At 53.5% G+C, this 18,459-nt stretch overlaps 5 protein-coding genes across 5 annotated transcripts; 4 read left to right on the top strand and 1 right to left on the bottom strand.

Moving 5' to 3' along the window:
- Positions 1 to 80: 80 nt before the first annotated feature.
- On the top strand, positions 81 to 2,922 carry PUNSTDRAFT_135491 (uncharacterized protein; the record flags this gene model as incomplete). The annotated part of the gene is made up of 15 exons (XM_007385015.1): positions 81 to 165; positions 219 to 286; positions 347 to 439; positions 549 to 776; positions 831 to 945; positions 993 to 1,042; positions 1,095 to 1,397; positions 1,452 to 1,523; positions 1,582 to 1,758; positions 1,809 to 1,940; positions 2,000 to 2,204; positions 2,259 to 2,338; positions 2,396 to 2,563; positions 2,616 to 2,738; positions 2,797 to 2,922. The coding sequence occupies 15 exons, from the start codon at positions 81 to 83 to the stop codon at positions 2,920 to 2,922; spliced, it is 2,025 nt and encodes a 674-aa protein (XP_007385077.1).
- A 520-nt stretch (positions 2,923 to 3,442) lies between these two features.
- Positions 3,443 to 9,706, top strand: PUNSTDRAFT_135490 (P-loop containing nucleoside triphosphate hydrolase protein; the record flags this gene model as incomplete). The annotated part of the gene is made up of 32 exons (XM_007385014.1): positions 3,443 to 3,742; positions 3,794 to 4,033; positions 4,088 to 4,246; positions 4,302 to 4,365; positions 4,421 to 4,508; positions 4,571 to 5,103; positions 5,155 to 5,215; positions 5,274 to 5,370; positions 5,424 to 5,636; positions 5,701 to 5,818; positions 5,872 to 5,912; positions 5,962 to 6,208; positions 6,259 to 6,368; positions 6,419 to 6,467; positions 6,518 to 6,591; positions 6,644 to 6,657; positions 6,722 to 6,734; positions 6,782 to 7,362; positions 7,420 to 7,563; positions 7,617 to 7,665; positions 7,723 to 7,906; positions 7,957 to 8,028; positions 8,086 to 8,188; positions 8,247 to 8,425; positions 8,478 to 8,484; positions 8,539 to 8,669; positions 8,722 to 9,076; positions 9,128 to 9,173; positions 9,225 to 9,282; positions 9,341 to 9,355; positions 9,406 to 9,518; positions 9,572 to 9,706. The coding sequence occupies 32 exons, from the start codon at positions 3,443 to 3,445 to the stop codon at positions 9,704 to 9,706; spliced, it is 4,593 nt and encodes a 1,530-aa protein (XP_007385076.1).
- A 1,578-nt stretch (positions 9,707 to 11,284) lies between these two features.
- On the top strand, positions 11,285 to 12,124 carry PUNSTDRAFT_104143 (uncharacterized protein; the record flags this gene model as incomplete). Its single annotated transcript, XM_007385013.1, has 2 exons — positions 11,285 to 11,412; positions 11,478 to 12,124. 2 exons carry the CDS (start codon positions 11,285 to 11,287, stop codon positions 12,031 to 12,033), a joined length of 684 nt encoding a protein of 227 aa, XP_007385075.1. The 3' UTR covers positions 12,034 to 12,124.
- Positions 12,125 to 12,345: 221 nt separating this feature from the next.
- PUNSTDRAFT_69828 (glycosyl hydrolase 53) lies at positions 12,346 to 13,701 on the bottom strand (the record flags this gene model as incomplete). Its single annotated transcript, XM_007385012.1, has 7 exons — positions 12,346 to 12,515; positions 12,573 to 12,793; positions 12,850 to 13,060; positions 13,119 to 13,184; positions 13,245 to 13,308; positions 13,367 to 13,510; positions 13,576 to 13,701. 7 exons carry the CDS (start codon positions 13,699 to 13,701, stop codon positions 12,346 to 12,348), a joined length of 1,002 nt encoding a protein of 333 aa, XP_007385074.1.
- Positions 13,702 to 15,543: 1,842 nt separating this feature from the next.
- On the top strand, positions 15,544 to 16,701 carry PUNSTDRAFT_135487 (uncharacterized protein; the record flags this gene model as incomplete). The annotated part of the gene is made up of 7 exons (XM_007385011.1): positions 15,544 to 15,714; positions 15,776 to 15,795; positions 15,851 to 15,936; positions 15,988 to 16,072; positions 16,129 to 16,256; positions 16,311 to 16,415; positions 16,466 to 16,701. The coding sequence occupies 7 exons, from the start codon at positions 15,544 to 15,546 to the stop codon at positions 16,699 to 16,701; spliced, it is 831 nt and encodes a 276-aa protein (XP_007385073.1).
- Positions 16,702 to 18,459: the final 1,758 nt, after the last annotated feature.

Raw genomic sequence — 18,459 nt, 5'->3', positions numbered from 1 at the left:
TGAATGACGCGGTGCGCAAAGAACCGGCTTACTTTCTCGCGCGACCGCAGCTCGCCCAGCGCGCGGCACACAGACTCTCGATGGAAAACATACCGGTCTACTTGGAGATGCCTGGCGGGGACGAGTTCACGGACGTGACCCAGGTGCTGGTCCAAGGAGCACAAGGTCAACCCCACCCCCCTCGGGATGTTGGATTCCGATGATCATCTTGCAAGCAGAACTGCGCCAGGGCGAACTAATCTTCATGAGTGGGTTCGATCTCACAGATGCTATGAGCGCCCTGGAGGTTCGCATATATCCTTCTCTTTTCGTCGGAGATGTGGCTCAGACGGTACGCGTACCGCAGATCGGTGAACCTCGCATGGACAGCGGCGTGGTACTTCCGGACGAGGTGACCAAGCCACTCTTCGATCCACTGGCACCTCTGCTACCCGAAGAAGTGTGTTGGATACTAGATCGGACATTTGCATGCGAGGTAAATCGGGCATGGTGTGTTCACCAGCCACAGTTTTCTTGCTCAGCTAACGGCTTCGTTGATGTCCCTATAGATGGCGTGGCACTCCGGGACCACACTTTCTCAAACGATATACACGTGCTTATACGTTCACAACCTCGAAGATCTGGACCCGGAATGCCTCCCGTTGGAGCTAGTCCTCCAGGAAGACCCCGCGCGGCCTTGGAGCTTAGTCACATTCGTGCTGCGTGCCGGTGTGGTGGGCTTGATCAAATGCGTTGATCTGGCTTGGAGAGAGCTCTCGAAAGGCCGTGTTCTCGACGTGAGGATCTGATCATATACGCCACGTTGATATCGAGTTGATTCCTATGATCAGCAAGAGGACTGGCAAGGCGAAAAATGCGAGATATCCTTGCTAGAAGGGACACCTTGGCGGCGGGTGCTGTCGCTCGTGGAAGAAACGAGTGATTGGATTCTTGGCTCGCCCTTCCGTATGTACTGGGGATCGACAAATGAACCACGCTGATCAAGCCGACAGTACATGCGCGGTGGCGTACCTCTTTACATATGCGCTTGCAGCTTCGCAAGGTGAGGTGAATGATATGCGGTGCTGTCAAACCCCTCTGACTCCCTTTCGTAGATCATGCTACAGCTCCTCGGATTGTCCCTTCCCGGCGATCGTACGCAACTCGAGAATCTAGTCGTGTCAGCGCGGTCGCTCCTTCAACAGATCAGGGCCAATCCATCACCAGAACCCGGAGAGACCTCCGCTGCGTTGCAGGCCTTCGATCCACGCGTCATGCGTCACCTACACTCCTACGTTCCTCTGCGTCCGCTGCAGCTGCCGTCTCAGGAAAGTACTTGGGACGCTCTCGAGGCCTTGATTGACGGCTACGAAGAAATGCTCCGTATGGCCAAGGTCGAGTTGCTGGCTACCTGGCAGGTTCGTACAGTCATGTAGCGTGTCTGGATCGCTACTAACCAGCGAATACCTCAGTTGGTCGGCCACTTGAACATGTGGCAGAATATTCCCGAACGAAGAATTCCGTATCTGCGGTCTATGATGCAGGTTTTTCCGCTCATTACACAAGCTCATGACATATATTCTGACGGTGGCCGGCGATTAGTCCCTGTTCTTCGACGACGTATTAGTGCTTCTCCATCATCCACCGCAATGGTTGGTAAACAGTTTCTTCAAGGAGAGCATCGGGCTGGAGTGGTCATCGGTTTGCCGCGTTCTCCGGCAACGGTGGAGAGGCGAGGGCGATGTCCCCATTGGAGAGATTGATCGCCGGCTTACGAAGGTACGACGTCTGCCAAAAAGGGGGATCTTATTATCGACCGACGGCCATAGTTGCTTGCCCGAGATACGCGGTCTCTATGGAGCAACCCTCCTCGGCACCGACGATATCAGATGAAATCGTTGCTTGACTGGCAGATTTTGTTCGATTTGCTTGTTCGCGTCACGCAACAACTCCATTTATCGGTATGTTTCCTCCTATCCGCGGTTCCGTTCCGTAACTCAAAACGTGTTACCGAACACAGGATGAACCAGGTGCCCCTCTTATCCGGTCATTGCCCGTGGTCGTGTTGTGCAAGCGGTTGGCCAACATCCGCGAGGTTGTTCTGTCTGGGTTCCAGTTGGAGTTGTACAGCGTCGAAGAGAAACCTTTGGCGTATTGGTATGCTAGCCAGGCGATAGAGGCTCATGCAACGTGTCTCGAGAGCCTACTAAAAGTAATGCCAGACGGTGTGTTACGAGGCTTTCCGTGACTCGGAAGCGATTTCTCTAACCAATCGGCAGGCACGCCGGAGCGTGCGGACATGGACGTTCACCTCAAGTTCCTTCGCGCATTGTTCTGCATGTGCAAAGGAATGCTGATTGTACCCCTGATCCTCTGCTTGTGATAGTACGTCAAGCTGACTATTGATGCCGTCTAGATACTACTCCTTGCGCAAACTCGTCGACCGGACTGGGAACGTCTGCGCCTCAATTTCCTCCGGCGAAACAAGTGGGCATATAGGCCGGAGTACTCGGATGCCACGACGAACCCTGTCGCGCAGCCTTGCTTCGATCTTTACCCTAAAGCGTGTCATGAGGCACTCCAAGTAAGCATCAGAATTGCCGCGATCGGGGTGTCCGTTAATGTCATCGGAACAGGAGGTGGATAGTGGGGCAACTCCTACGCACCTGTTTCAACAGGCAAGAGAGATTTTACAAGGCATCGCAGATATGCCCTCACCGATAGGATGGGCGAGCCAATGGAGCAGCGAATTCGCGCAGGTGTGTTCCGGCATGGAACAGTCATAATTGTGCCCGACCTAACGGGATGCTACCTCAGTTCATAAGCCGATTGAAAGACACGTCGATCTGCGCAGAGCCCTCAAAACTGGAGCGCCTTGAAGACACGGGTGTCGGTGTGTTGAAGTGGGATGTGTCTACGAATCCTTGGTTTCCGCGAATATAGATCGCGTTTGGAACGTTTCGGCCACCTGCAGAAACGCCGCAGTCAGACCGGACCTCCAGGAAAGTTCAGCCAGACGAGCATGTCCCTTGTCGTAAAGGGACGACATCTGCAGCAGCAATTCTGATGTAACTATTTGCATCGTACGGGTATGGTGGACCGTTTGCACAAACACCTAAATGCTAACATGCATGACATCGACAACCCCCTGCGCCCTCTGTGAAGAGCTTTAACCCCCTACCTTAGTACGCTGTATATACGTACCTTTCGCGAACGTGTCGTGAAGCACCCGTTGGGCAAGTAAGTACCAAACTACCCGATGGACTGACACGCAGATCCGTTGTGACGGGGATTTCAGGCCCAGCCCTTGTCGCGACATTCTCCGGTCGAGTCGGACTTATTCAAATTGATCGCAGCCGCGCAGCTACGAGCACATGCGCCTGGGCGGGATTGGAGTCAGAGATAGCAATTATGATCAACCCCCAGTCAGCTCCGAAGCCAGCAGGGATCTTGACTCCCGCCCATGTTCGTACCGACAACGGAAGAGCTCGTGCTCCTCCCTTGCGCGCTCGCTGTACTCTCTGTCGGCTCACTGCTTGGTTATGCTGCCATTTCATTGGCTAAGGGACAACGTAGTGTCGAAGTAGAGGAACAGGATGCTGAAAGACGTGGTTGGCATGAAGTCGTCGCCAGTCGCGGTGGTTCCAGGGGCCTGAGTATGCGGGTCTTCAGGGTGGCAGCCAGCGCCGCCCTCACCACCTATGCCGTACTCACTTGGACGAACTCGAAGTCGAACCTCGACATTGCAAGCGTCATTTTCTATGTCAGTCCTCAGTTTCTTCTTGTTTGATGGCAACTGGATCGTTTGGTGTAGGTTTATGCTACAGCTCTTGCAGTTGTCGCCTTGGTCGGTTCGATAAACTGGAGAAGACGCGCAGACATTCACCTTGCCCTCCTGTTTTTGGCATTCTTTGCGTTCTGCGCATACCGGGACCTCGTGCCTCTGGCGCTTGTTGACAGAGATGATCCTGGACCGCTCGCGATCGCTCAGCTGGCCGTTCTCTGCGTTTTGGGGATCGTCATTCCGTTAGCCATGCCTGGAAGACCGTCCCCGGTACGTTCTGCGTGACTCGAGTGCCTGCACCACAGCTCATGACTACGCGTTTAGGACCCACTAAAGAGCGCATCGCTCTGGGCTGAACTCACTTGGGGATACTATGACCCCATTATCTGGTATGCCTACAAGCATCAATATTTGCCAACGGAGAAGCTCCCTCCTTTACCTACGGAAGAAACGGCTAGCTTCCTTGTCAACAAACATGCTAAAGTTAGATCTCGCAGTTAACATGATATCCACGTGTGTTAATGACTGAATTCGTCAGGATATTGATCCTACCATGCTCAAAAAGAAGCGCAGTCTAGTGCGGAGCATGTGGGCAATCTTTCGTAAACCCGCCACCTCACGCTCTACCTGCCAGTATGTTCACGACACGATTATCAGATCGGGAATGCTTGGCGTGTATCTTCTTGATCGTTCTACAAGCGGGCGCCAGTTTCATGGCGCCTCTCGGCCTGAACCGACTTCTCTCGTATGTTACATAGAACACAAGGAAGATGCGGTCGAGATATGCTAACATCATCGTACACATAGGTACCTAGAACATCCTCAGGAGGCAACCCTCCGGCCATGGGTGTGGATCATATGGCTCGGCAGCGGACCGGCGCTCAAGGCCTGGCTCAACGAGAGATACAACTGGATCACGACTGTCATTATGGTCCGATTGTCGGCCATCGTCACCCAGGTCGTGTTCACGCATTCGCTCAGGATCCGTATGAAGGCGGACACAGCCAAGAAGTCTTCTGACAACTCGACGTCATCGAGTGCCGCCGATGGCACCAGCGAAGTGGAATCAATCGCGAGCTCGCCAACCGATGGCACTGCTACCCCCACCGAGACCACGACCGCCGTCGATTCCGAATCCCAGGACAGCCCTACCTCGACTACTGCATCCATCTCCGGGGCCACCGAGAGTGGCGATGGCCCGCCCAAGAGTAAGACGAAATCGGAGTTGGAGAAGGAGGACGAGGCCGCAAGGACGGCGAAGCAGATGGTCGGCAAGATCACGAACCTTGTCACCAGCGACGTATCATCGATATGGAGGGCGTCTGATTTTCCTCTCATCAGTGAGCATAATCTCCGTAATGGCTTCTATCCGGTTTCTGATTCGTTACCAGTCCTTTCGCTGCTGCAAATCATGGGGGCAGTTGCATCTTTGTATTATCTCCTTGGATGGAGGTACGTGTTTAACACATAACAAGCGCGTGCTGTACACCACTGACTATCCTGACACTAGTTCACTTGTTGGTACTGCCATTCTGGTGGTTTCTCTGCCCATACCAGCCTGGGTGGCCAAACAACTCATGCAATCCCAGAAAGAGAAAATGAAAGTCGTGAGCACGTTTCCTTCATTTATCGCTGTCAATATGCCCATAACCTCTCGTAGTCGGATCGCCGCGTTCAGGACGTCACGCAGACGATGAACGTCATCAGGATGATCAAGCTGTTTGCATGGGAAAAGAAGTCACTGGAGAAATTGAACAAAACGCGCGAGGAGGAACTGACCTGGATTCGCTACAACGCTATACTCGGGTTAATCAACCAGTCGATCAACAACCTCCTCCCGTTGTGCAACATCGTTGTGACTTTGGGTTTATACGTACGTAGCCGATGGCGACGCAGCCCGCCGAGGCAGACATTTCTGATTCAATGACCGCACTTAGACTTTGATCATGAAAGGCGAACTGACGGCGTCGAGAGTATTCACCTCCCTATCGCTGTTCTACATGATGCAGAATCAGATGCAGCAACTCTCTTTCTGGCTGCCGCAGATGCTGAACGGTGAGATCAACAGTTTCTCGAACATTATCGGTGGGCTCATCTGTAGTCTGTAGCGAAGGTGGCTATGGATCGTCTGGACGAGTTCTTGAACGGAGTAAGTGCTTTCGTCATTCGTTCTAGGTCGCCCTTGACTCTAAATACAGACGACGTTACTTCACCCCGTGAGCCGCGAAGAGACTGCAGCTGCAAGTGTGCCCATTCCGCGAGGCGTCGAGCAAGATATCATTGGGATCAATGCAGCGCACTTCACATGGGACGAGGCTCGCTCGGCTGGACAACGTCACTTCCGCTTGAAGATCGACGGCTTAGTCCGCTTCGAACGCGGTGCAGTCAACCTGATCATCGGAGCCACAGGATCCGGGAAGACTTCTCTGCTCATGGCACTCCTAGGTACTGCTCACATCACCGATCGTATGTTGGCGGAGCTGACCCATCTTCAGGGGAAATGTACTATCACCCGTTGACTGTGGATTCTTGGTACAATCTCCCTCGACAAGGCGGTGTCGCGTATGCCGCTCAGGAAACATGGGTTTTGAACGAAACTATACGAGTGAGCACTCTTTTACTGGACCCATCCTCACGCTGATATACGTGTCTCAGGAAAATATCTTGTTTGGATCTCCCTTCGACGAGAACAGATATCAGAAAGGTATTAAGCACCTCCACGTATCGAAGTTTACATGCTCACACTACACACAGTTTTGGAGCAGTGCGCCCTTGTTCATGATTTAAGCCTGTTTGCTGCGGGAGATAAGACCGAGGTTGGGGAGAAGGTCTGTATCCGCGATTTCATGAAATATGAACACACTGATGCGCAACCTATAGGGTTTGACTTTGAGGTAAGCCTAGACTTGCGCTTCGATTCACTATGCAGATACGTATCTGACATGCCTTCACTCGTAGTGGTGGGCAAAAGGTAATAGTCGGTTCGACGTGCGAGTTCAGCTGCTGATCCATCGGCAGGCGCGGATAACACTGGCGCGTGCTGTTTATTCCGATGCTCAGGTCATTTTGCTGGACGATATACTTGCGGCACTCGATGTCCACACTGCAAGACATATCGTCGACAAATGCCTCAGAGGAGACATCGTCAACGGCCGCACTGTCCTACTGGTCAGCAACAACCTTGCTCTAACGAGCTCGTTGGCGAAGAAAGTCTTGCGAGTCGACCATCATGGTCGCGTGATCGAGGAAAAATCTGTGGATGCAGCCATCAGGCGTGATGCCGCCCTTCGCGCCGAAATCGAGAAGGATACAGCACACACGGAGGAAATCGAGGATACGTTAGAAGAGAAGGCTCCCGGAAGCGATGCTCCTGCGGGGCCGTCAGGAAAGCTTACCGTAGCAGAAGACGTTGCCCACGGCGCCGTGTCGGCGAAGTCCATTTTGCTCTACCTCCAGAACGAGGGCGGTGCACTTTTTTGGATCTCTTTCCTTCTGTTCACGCTCGGCGAGGCTGGAGTTCGTATATGCGAGCCTTACGTCCTTGGTCAATGGTCAAACCAGTACGAGATTCGCGACCCGTCGGAGGTTGCTGCGGGAAAGTGCGTCTGAACCATCATACGCGTCCATATATAATTGATGCTGAGCGACTCGTCCAGATATCTCACTATGTATTCGCTGCTCGAGGTACTGGAGACCTTGGTTTCATGCTGTGGCGTCACGATTTGGGTATTTGGAGCGATGAGAGCTTCACGGAGGATACATGCGCTGCTCATCGAATCGATCCTTGGATCAACCTTCCGGTAAACTCTTCTTCTTTACATTCATACCGGCTCGACCTAATCGATTACGGCAGTTGGCTTGACACCGTTCCTGTGGCGCGAGTTATTACCAGATGCACGCAGGTCAGTGACATTCCTATTCCTCCGATCAACGTGCCGCTGAGCAGTCTCGCCCGTCAGGATCTACAATCAATAGACCAGAACATTCGTAACATATATATGAACATCGCTCAAATCATCTCTTCCCTGGGATTCAAACTGGTTGCTGTCATCTTTGTCATTGGCTGGCGTGGTTTCGGGGCTGGCGCCTTTGCCCTTGCCCTTGCCTTGTCCCTCGGCCGAATCTACATGGCTGCTCAAAGATGTGAATACCCCTGTTCTTACTTTTGAAACTACCTGCTGATTGTGGCACAGCTATCAAACGAGAGCAGAGTGTTGCTCGTTCACCTATTCTGAGCCTTTTCGGTGCCGGGCTAGCGGGATTGCGTGCGTTGCGCAAGCATGTTACTCCCAAGTGGACAGAGCTGATGTGCTTCCCTATAGCGTCCATCCGTGCCTACGGTGCTCAGGACAAGTTTACCGACAAGCTCTCGCAGCGCATCGATCACTACACAAGGCTTACTCAAAGCTTTTACAACTTGAATCGGTGAGACCTTCTTTGCAATGTTCTGGACTTTGACTCTGGTGAGTTGACACGATGACAGGTGGGTCGGTATTCGAATTGAGGCAATCGGCGGATTATTCGCTGCTTTGGTCGCGATTGCACTTGTGTACGGCAACGTGATGGACGTTGGGAACGCAGGTTATGCTTTGTCGCAGGTCGTCGGCTTCTCGATGCTGATTATGTGGGTCGTGCGGCTAGCCAACTTTGCCGAGGTTGAGAGTACGTGCACCTTCCGATGGAAGTCAGTCGCGATTCTAATAATCCTTGAAAGGCAACAGGTATTTCTGGCTTTTAGTTGGTCCAAAGCACGATTTTTGACGGGATCTGGGCAGTCTTGAGAGGATCAGAGATTTCCTAGACATTGAACACGAACCGGAGAAGACCCAGGACGGTGTTCCACCTGCGTATTGGCCGGCCAGTGGTTCATTGCGTGCGGAGAAGCTCAGCGCTCGATACGGCCCTAGTGAGCGGCATTCTTTCCGTGTTGGACAGGGATGGGGACTTATGAGTAACAGATTCGCCGGATGTCCTGCACGAGATCTCGTTTGATATCAAGTCCGGAGAGCGCGTCGGCGTGGTGGGCCGTACAGGGGCTGGAAAATCCACGATCAGCTTGGCGCTATTGCGCGCCGTGTTGACCAGCGGGAAGGTGTTCTATGACGGAATCGACACTCATACCATCAATCTGGACGCATTGAGGTCGAATATCACGCTTATTCCTCAACATCCCGATCTTTTGGCCGGTACTCTGCGCGACAACCTGGACCCTTACGGCGAACACGACGATGCAACTCTGAACGACGCATTGCGATGCGCTGGGCTTTTCCGTCTTCAGCAAGAAGGAGACCCGGATGCGATCACCTTGGATTCGTCAGTACTTCTCGATTCGTGGAAAATAACGTTCGTTAACCGGGATTGCAGGGAGGTCGAAGGCGGAGGTGCTAACTTCTCCCATGGCCAGCGCCAGGTAAGACCTAACAAGCCTTGGCCTGCCATATCGAGCTCACGTTGTCTGCAGATCATTGCACTGGCACGAGCCCAAGTTCGCAGGAGCAAGCTAATGATCATGGATGAAGGTATGTTCCCGTCCCTACTGCTAAAGCCACAATTATACTTACACATCCGTCTGCGTAGCGACTGCTGCGATAGGTACTTGTCACATTACTCTCGTGGACATCAGAACCTCATTATTCGTGTAGATTACGAGACGGACGCTGCCATTCAAGAATCCATACGCACAACGCTGAGCAGTGATATCACCATTATCACGATTGCGCATCGCCTGCAAACCATCATGGACTCTGACAAAATCGTGAGCTTGTTGTTTCCGCTCGTGCGGCTCGTTGTCTGAGACGCCCGCCATAGATGGTTCTCGATTCCGGTCGCCTGGCAGAATTTGGTTCTCCCAAAGAGCTCCTCGCGCAGAAAAGAGGCCTATTCTACGAACTCGTCGAGAAGTCGCACGACAAGGACCTACTCTACGGCATGGTGAAGCACTGACGACAAAGTCTACTCGCGGAAGGCGTGCCGCAGAGTAACATACACTCTACCAGATGGACATGTTCATGTACCGGTGACACGGTAGATCATGCAGGCTGTCATATCGGATTATGTTCGAGCGATGTAACGCCTGAGCGCAACTCTAGAGGTACATACTCATAGACCTGTTGGGGGGTTGCGTGAATTCGGCCCTCGCGCCCTCGCCGCATCATGACGCGTGTATTTTTAGCGCAGGCTCTTCCCGCATTGCGGCGCCAACCCACATTTCTGTTCACGACTGCTCCGTCGCGTCAGGAACCACATCCTCAGTCCGGCCGACTCGCTGAAACACTAAGCTCGAGTACGAGGTCAGGCCAGACTGCAAGTACTAGTCAGGACCGTTGGTCTTCGACGCTCATCGGAACGACCTACCGGTGACCCCATGGTCCACCGTTTCACCGCGGCAGCTGGAGAGCTGGTGTTGGTGCTATCCTCTCGTTCGCGTCACTTCTAGTGCACGTCTTAATCTCGTTTAAGAGGGACGAACACGACCATGCCTCACTGAATGAAGACGACTCCGAGGAGCGTGGATGGCATGAGATGGTGGTCGACCGTGGCGGCTATAACATAGGCGGTTTTGCATACGCGTTCTTTACCTGGGAGCTAGCGCGGATCTAGCTGTCCACGCCACGCTAAACAGCTCTTTATCGGCCTTGCGGTATGCCGTTGCATTTGCTACTCTTTACCTGAGCGCCGTCATTACCTCCGGGAAGGTGCTATACAACGATGTCGACCACTCACTCTCGTATCTCAGCATTCGGAGGTTCTGGCTGGTACTCTACGGGAGGACTTGGATCCCTATGGCGAATGCGATGACGTGACACTGAACAACGTACTGCAGCAAGAAGGGGATCCGAATGCCATGACACTCGATTCGTCAGTGCCTGCCATCGTATGTCTGCGTAGATCTGTCATTGAACCGTGCCTGCAGTGAGGTTAAAGGCGGAGGCGCTAACTTGCCTATGGCCAACGCCAATATGTCTGGTACATGATATGGGCGAGGACTTTGTCTTAGGTTGATGATCATGGACGAAGGTGCGTTTCCTTTGCTCCATAAATTTTCCGGACATGCCGCTGTATCCATCTGCCTCAAGCGACAGCTGCTATGGGTTCATAAACCATCTCGTTTGTCTTTATCTGCACTGGCTAGCATACAGATTACGAGACGAATGCCGCCATCCAAGATACGACGCGGAGTAGTTATATCACGTTCATAAGGCTTACCCAGGGTCTACGAACGATCATGGACTCGGACAAGATTGTGTGTGCCATTGTGTTTGCTTTTGCTCTCGTTCGTGATTTCACCTGCTGTTAGATCGTGCTCGACTCGGGTCGCCTTGACAATTTGGGGCCCATCATGAGCTTCTGTCGAGAGAAACGGCCAATTCTCCGACCGGGTTGAGCGACCCCCTGACAAGGATGTGCTTTTTGGGTTAGTCAAGCATTGACAGTCTCGGATTATTGTGTTCAATGTGATATTGCGCGTATGGACTCGAATGCGGATGATGACGTCACACCTACTCCCGTTTGTGAGCTACCATGTCGACGTCCACGGTAGACGGCTCCGGCCCTGCACAGATTCGCCCGTTATCGGCTTCGCAAGAACGACGTCTTGTTGATCACGTCGAGGATAAAATGCTGCAGATAACGAGGTCTTACAAGAAACGGTGGGCATAGCATTGATGGCTGAACATGTCCCCGCGGTCCTTACGGAGGCGATCCTTCCGAAAAGATCATTACCAATGTCAGACCTATCCACCATGATCGACTACCTGAACGCGACGCACAGCGTGATGTCCTTGATACTTCAGATCCCTCCCGTAGATCCCTCTGCATCTCTTCGCACGACCCTGCTGTTACGGCTCACCGGAGAAGCGCTGGCTTGCATCCCGGGTTACGTACCCGACACACCGTCGCTCGTCGCCCTCCTCGAATGGCTGGATGACCTGGACAAGGGATGGCTGGCTGTCCTCAGGCGAGAGCCATGGGACCCAGCACTCAGATCAGGCGTTGAGATGCCGTGCACGGAAGACGAACATGCGAAGCCTATGACACAAACCGAGCGCACGCGATTGCGCAGCTTGATCATGAGCGGGACGGATACGCTGGAGGAATGGCTTTCCACCCAGGACGTGGAGCGAGAGGATTTCCGTCAAGCTCTGGAGAGGATGGGAGCTAAACAAGGTTTCGACGACATCTTCACCCGCACGCTCGGGGAATTGGGCAGTCTGCATGGTACTACGCTCCTACTTGACAACGGAGCAGGGCATCCTCAAGCAACCGCATGATGACATTTCCCCCTCACATCATACCCAAACGCTGTACTCAACAATGTTGAACACTCAATACATACAGCACACATATGATACACTATTTCCATCGTCCGCCAGTGCCGCTGGGAAAATACCGGAATGTGTGCGGGACACATGGGCCAAGCGTAGGCTCAGAAACCCTGGAACATATTAACGCTGGTACGTGCATTGCCGTAGACGTGCGTTGGCCATTGGGACCAATCGCCGTCGAAGAGCAGGTTGTCTTCGCACTCGCTTCCGAGCCTGAAAGGATCATCAACACGCGAACTTCGATTTTCAGCAGCCCGCTCACCCAGTGTTGTTCAGCCATGCCGGTTCCCAGTAGAACAGTCCCTTGCCGAGACCATTTGGCACGCTCTGCACGACGTTAATGATGTCATGGACCCAGGTCGTCTGTCCGGAAGCCGAGAACGGGATGTTGGACGTCGAAGGCGGGAACGGGTCCGCGGAAGTGGATGCTGCCGATTTCTCGCGTCAGAGGAGCGGAAGGAGCCACGACAGAGGGGGATACGAACTGCATTCGACGGGCCAGTTGGTTTCCGCGATGATGAGCTGCTTGCCGTACTTGCTGGCCATGCCGTTAAGGGACGACTGGAGATTCGCGAGCGAGGCCTGGTTGCTGAAGAACGGGTAGTACGAGACGAACTGCACGTCGAAGTCGCTGAGCGAGATCTGGCCCGTGTTGAGGATGCTGTCGTAGAAACCGGTCTGTGTACTAAGCGACCATCCGTTATCGCTGGGGAGCGAACGTTTAGTCTACGGTATCCCTCTATCAGAGAAACAGCACCTCACATGTGAATACCGATCAGGGGTGCCGTCCAGGAAGAAGTCGAAGTGACGGCTCTGGCACCCTGCGACGCTGATTTGAGGAGGGCAGCGGCGTTCGACCAGTTGGGTGATTCTCCGTCGGGCCACAGCAGCCCATTGCGGATCTCGTTGCCGATGGAGATAAGGTCGAGTCGGACGCCTCCGGAGCGGAACGCTTGTACGGTCTGTTGCGTGTCTGCGATAGATCATCTGAGTGCCTACTCTGGTGAAGGGTGAACATCCTGAGTACGCACAGGGACCGATCTGCGACACAAGTGAGCTGAAGGAGAGGCTGGACCATGCCGCTGGTTTCGTCTGGTCTGACAAACCGTATGGGGTCATAACTTGTGAAACCCGAGTGGAGAGTGTACTAAACATACGTGCGGGGTCGGCCCACGTGTCGCTGTAGTGGAAATCAAGGTAGACCGCCAAGCCCGCAGCTTGCTGTACACGAGCATATTCGCAAACTTAGACATATTCGAAGAGAGTTGTCCAGACGCACAGCACGCCTGGCCAGTTGCAGGTTGTAATCAACGTTGTAGACGCCCTCCACGGGGTTCACCCAAAGGCGCATCCGGATAGCTTTGGCCCCTCCATTCTTGAGGATGGTCTCGAGCGGTTGTACCTGGCCAGCCGAGTTCTTGTACTGGATGCTGGAAGCAGGTCCTGGATATGAACACAATGCGTCACATCGAAAGAAGGGGACGCAACGCACTTCTGCTCGGACTCCAGCATGATCAAGGAGCTCACATCGTGACCGAGGTAAGGCAGGGTTGCCAAAGATCGGTTGATCAGAACCAGGAAGAGCAGCGCAGGAAGGGCAAGATGTCGCAGCATTCTGATAAGTGCCTCGTCCATACCACACAGGGAGTGGAGCTGTTTTTATAAGGATGCACGGAAAAATTGCCGACCAACGACCTGCTGTTGACGCAATATTTACGGTATAACCATGATCATAGGTCGGAGAAAGCAGAACTTGGGCGGGCCGAGAGAAGGATTTCTGTCGCGTCATGTCTTCAGTTGAGCTTTGCGGATCAGCATAGTGGCCCAGGGTTGCCGCAGGCGATCCACGTGAGAAATGTGGCATAGAGCCAATAAAGCACCGGAAATCAAGATTGGATGATATTATCATTCCACCCAAGTTATGCGTGAAGCGGGGGCCCTGCTCGTGTTAGGTGCATAAGCTGGCCGTCTGAAATATATATGCGGAGCTTCAGAGAGCACGGGCTGCCCAGGGCGTTGCAGGTGCTACATCACAAAACGGACTGCAACCAGGCAGTTCCTATCGAGAATTTGGTACTGCTGACCGACTTCTCTTCGCTCCGGGCCAGCGGGCAAGTGAATTGAACGAGTTCGCCGCCATGTGAGCATCCCGAGCATCCCATGATCAAGTTTAGCCTTGGCTTCCGCACGTCGCTCCGTGGGCATTCCGGAGCAATTGTCCCATGTGGAGAGAGTGAGTGAGCGCGAAGCTGAATTTGCTAGATCCGATGAGAGCATATAGACGATATCGGGTGTTCTTGTTGGACTTCCGTGCTTCATCATAAGGACCGCCATGTTGTATCTTCTTAAGTTATACTCTGAGTGTATTTGGGTCCACAATCTAGACACGGTCAATAGTGATCTGAATGGAGAATGAACATGAAAGAGAGCACAACGACCACAGTGATCACCATGGCGTGTAAACTCAGCCACACCGGTTGTTTGGCCAAGCTTGGCGTTCATGTGATCGTGGATGACTTGAAAGATTCTAAACTTAGCATCACTGCCAGCGTTGCCACCAACATCGTCGATCTGAATGAGAATTACTGATCTCCGGGCAACCTCGAGGGGCAACTGACCCGCGCTAGGATCTGCCTCCTGTTTGTTGAACATCTTCTCTGCGAATGCGTGGTGGAGAAGTTTCACCGGGCTATGCTCATACCAACATCTGCACGCGAGGCATGGCCCGGGAATCAGCCCTGCGTTTCGTTCACGTATCGAAGCTTTGTATTTCCGATGGACACCGACCATTTCGCGCTATCGATACAGCCAGATACAATCGGCTCTGCCAATTCAGTGAGACACAGGTCACGCAGGCCTGCGTCGAACGACCACTCTCTTTCAAAGCCTTTGCATATCGTCGTTGCCAGGAAGCACATACTCGCTTGGCTATGCCGCTATCGACCAACTCTGCACCCGATGGAGGAATGTCACTCCTGGGCTTCTATGGAACTTCCTGTCCCCAGAACATGTCTTCTTCGCTGCATCCGGACCATCATTGCCTCGACGCATTAGGCACTCCCGAAGCTGTTAGTGTTTGTTTGCCAGTGTACGTTTGCGCGATGACAGTAGCTCCGCACCCGGCGCCATTCCATTGCGGTTCTATGGCGGCACTCGTCTCCATCCCGCGTGCAGACTGACAGTTTGCTGCTATGGAGCGTACGGAGAAGGGACTCAGCCTGAGAGGGGTCCTCCGAGCTAACCCTAGCTGGTGCTATACTTGTACGACGCTCTCGCGTATAAAATGCCTGAGGACATAGCTTGGCCTACCAGCACAATCCACCTCGTACTTTCTCTTCGCTTTCATCGGTGCAGCGCACTCGAATAATTCAGTTATTGCCACCCTTGAACTCTTCCTTTTACAAACCTAATACACGCCTTTTTTGTTCCACCCCCCCTTCCCCCAATCACCTAGATATGAAGTTCTCTACGTGCTCTATCATCTCTATCTTGTTCCTCCTCCCTTTGCAGTCAGTGCACGGTCACGGTCTCATCACCGCCGTCACTGGTGCGAACGGCGTGACGGGTGTCGGGTTCGGCGTCGACGCAGCTACCCCCCGAGATGGCTCGACCCCAAAACCGTTCGAGGTGAGGATCATGCTTCGTGTTCCAACATTATAGTCTGACCGTACCGGCTTCACGTCAACAGCAAGACACCAGTATCATCAGGTCCGTACATACTCTCCTGGTCAGCAGGGCGTGACCGCTAACGTGAATATGGCAGAGATGTCGAAATCAAAACCGGAAAAACCGGTCCTTGCGGTCGCACTAAGCTTTCGGGCAACAACGACGTCGCGACGCAGCTGGAAGGTATGACATACCTTCTTAGGGGCGCGTTCGGATCCTGATGACTTCGGCCAGCCGCTTCAACTGCAGGTTTGCCCTCTGCTGCAGCGGATGGTACGGTCACAATGACCCTCCACCAAGTGAACCAAGACGGCGCAGGGTTCGTCTTCTCACTCGGACTGGCATTTCATACTGATAATCGGCGCGCCCTTGTAGGCCATACACCTGTGCCGTTAGTGCTGACGGCACTGGAGCGGACTTCGTCGCGATGGATGTCACGCAGAACGTCCCGGGCGTTCTGTCGCTCAGCAAGGCGAAGGCCACTAACTTCACCCTCATCGCCGGTACGGTCTTCCTGCAAGCCGTCCTTTGACTCCAGCTAACGACACAACCGGCAGCGATGCCCGCCGGTACGACGTGCACTGGTGGTCCTAACGGAGATGCTTGCCTGGTCCGTTGCCGTAACGGTGCTGTTGCGGGACCTTTCGGAGGCTGCGCTGCGGGTACGTACCCCCTTCCTGAAATCTACTAGACACTGACGGGATTACACAAGTCACGAACCCTGGAACCGCGGCTAGCAACGCTACAGCTTCAGTTACGGAGGCTGCCTCTGCCGCTGACACCGCGGCGGCCCTCTCGACTACCGACGCTGCTGCAAGCTCTGCAGTTGTGACTTCCGCCGCAGCCACCTCTGCCGCTGTCGCGAGCCCTGCCTCAACAAGTGCTGTTGTTCGTCGCAACCTGAGATCGCGGGTGGTGGGCCGCGCCTTGGCTGGTCGCTGGATCTAATGCACCCGAGTTACGCCCATGGACTGCTTCACGGACTACATGGACATCATCTGCATCTATCCATTCTGTCGTGGTACAACATCCCCTTGATCGTTTGTGGCTAGCTGATTAGCATACGCATGTCATTGTGTCGTGAAGCCCATGCAATCTATACATGTCTTTACACTTGCCTCTGCTGAGACTATTCTCCTTTTTCTCTCCGTACGGCGAGGTCCTGAGAACGCCATATGTTAGGGTAGACCTGCTTATGTCAGAGTTATACTCAAAGGGTTGACGGCGAATTGGCTCTTGGCCCGACTGCAGGGAAATATGCCAGCTTGCCGGACCGAAGGATAGTAGAATCCAGGCTTCGTACTGGCACACAGCAATCTGTATATGATAGCAAGCTGGAGGGGAATTCAGCCGAAGGCGGTTGGACGAGAACAAAAGGCGCACATATACGATTACGAGCTGCAGTATCGGCTCCGCCACAAGCATCTTGTACTGACGGTACAACGTGCAATGGATGACGCCCCTGACCGACCAATCAGCTCTTTCGTGACCGGTGAACAGTTTGGCATTGCGCTTGTCGTTGCCGTCAGGGTCTTGCCGTCGCAGGCGTTTTGCCTTGAGGAATTAAGCGTGAGCAACAACGTGAGACGGTGTGCGACGATTTCGAACCTTGTGAGTAAGGAGCACGGGAGCACATGTCTCCGGAAGGAATATCACAACAACGAGCCATAAGACACCGGAGATAATCATGACGATCCAGAATATCCATCTCCATGTCAAATCGCCGGTGGTGAGAAAGCCGCCGACGGACGGTGCAATGCGGGGTCTGACGAACTCGGTCACCATGAGCTGGAACAGGCTAAGAGATCATCCCGACATTACCTCTCGGATACTCACTATGCTTGTGGCTGGGCCTCTTCCGACCGGATCCCAGATGTCTGCAAGAACTCCACCGCCATTCGTCATTGGACTCGCGCCGAAGAAGCCGGAGAGAAACCGTATAACAAGGAGGGCCGGCACATTCGGCGCAAGAGTTTCGCCGATTTGCAGGAGAGTGAAGATCTTGAGGATTATGACAAAAATCGGCTAAGACAAGGAAACCAACATATTCGGTACGATGATTGAGCGTTTCAACAGATGATTTGCTCACCCTTCGTCCGAAAAGCTCCGACACGGGGGCCCAGATGAGAGGACCCAAGAAAAAGTCAACAAGGAACAGAGAGGTTATCAGCTGCATCAACTCGCTGGACGTGTCGAAATCTTTCGCCAGTCTCGACCGCAGGAGATGGCGCAGACGACACGAATGTTCTACACAAGCAGCATTGAGCGAACAGGCGCTAAAACAAACTCGCTAAAACAAGATATTCGAAGAAAGCTTATACGAAGAATACGAGGTAGCACGCGATGAACGTCAACCATAGCTTGCGCCTTCGAGACCAGCTGTGCGGATTATCTAGATCGTCTGGACCGTTTCATAGAAATTCGACTTCTTCGGCTGCTGAGTCTCTGGAGGCTACGCGAGTAGGCGCGCTTCTTCCCTCCATTCAGACTGAGTGCGGTGCAAAGATGTGGTCCGTAGGACGGGGGAAGAACTTCTGCTGAGATGAGAGCTCCTTGTGGAGGAAGGTGGGTGAGGGGAGCGCGGGGAAGTGGGGTTTGAGCTGGTCATGTCCCTACGACAGCGTCGGTGGCTCGTATATAAGTATACGATCAGCGACATTTCCGGGGTTCAAGTCGCTCCTGGAACCATCTGAGGTGGAGAGCTGC

The sequence above is a fragment of the Punctularia strigosozonata genome, assembly GCF_000264995.1.
Source record: "Punctularia strigosozonata HHB-11173 SS5 unplaced genomic scaffold PUNSTscaffold_8, whole genome shotgun sequence".
Taxonomy (NCBI): domain Eukaryota; kingdom Fungi; phylum Basidiomycota; class Agaricomycetes; order Corticiales; family Punctulariaceae; genus Punctularia; species Punctularia strigosozonata.
This window is presented reverse-complemented; position numbering and strand designations above follow the sequence as displayed.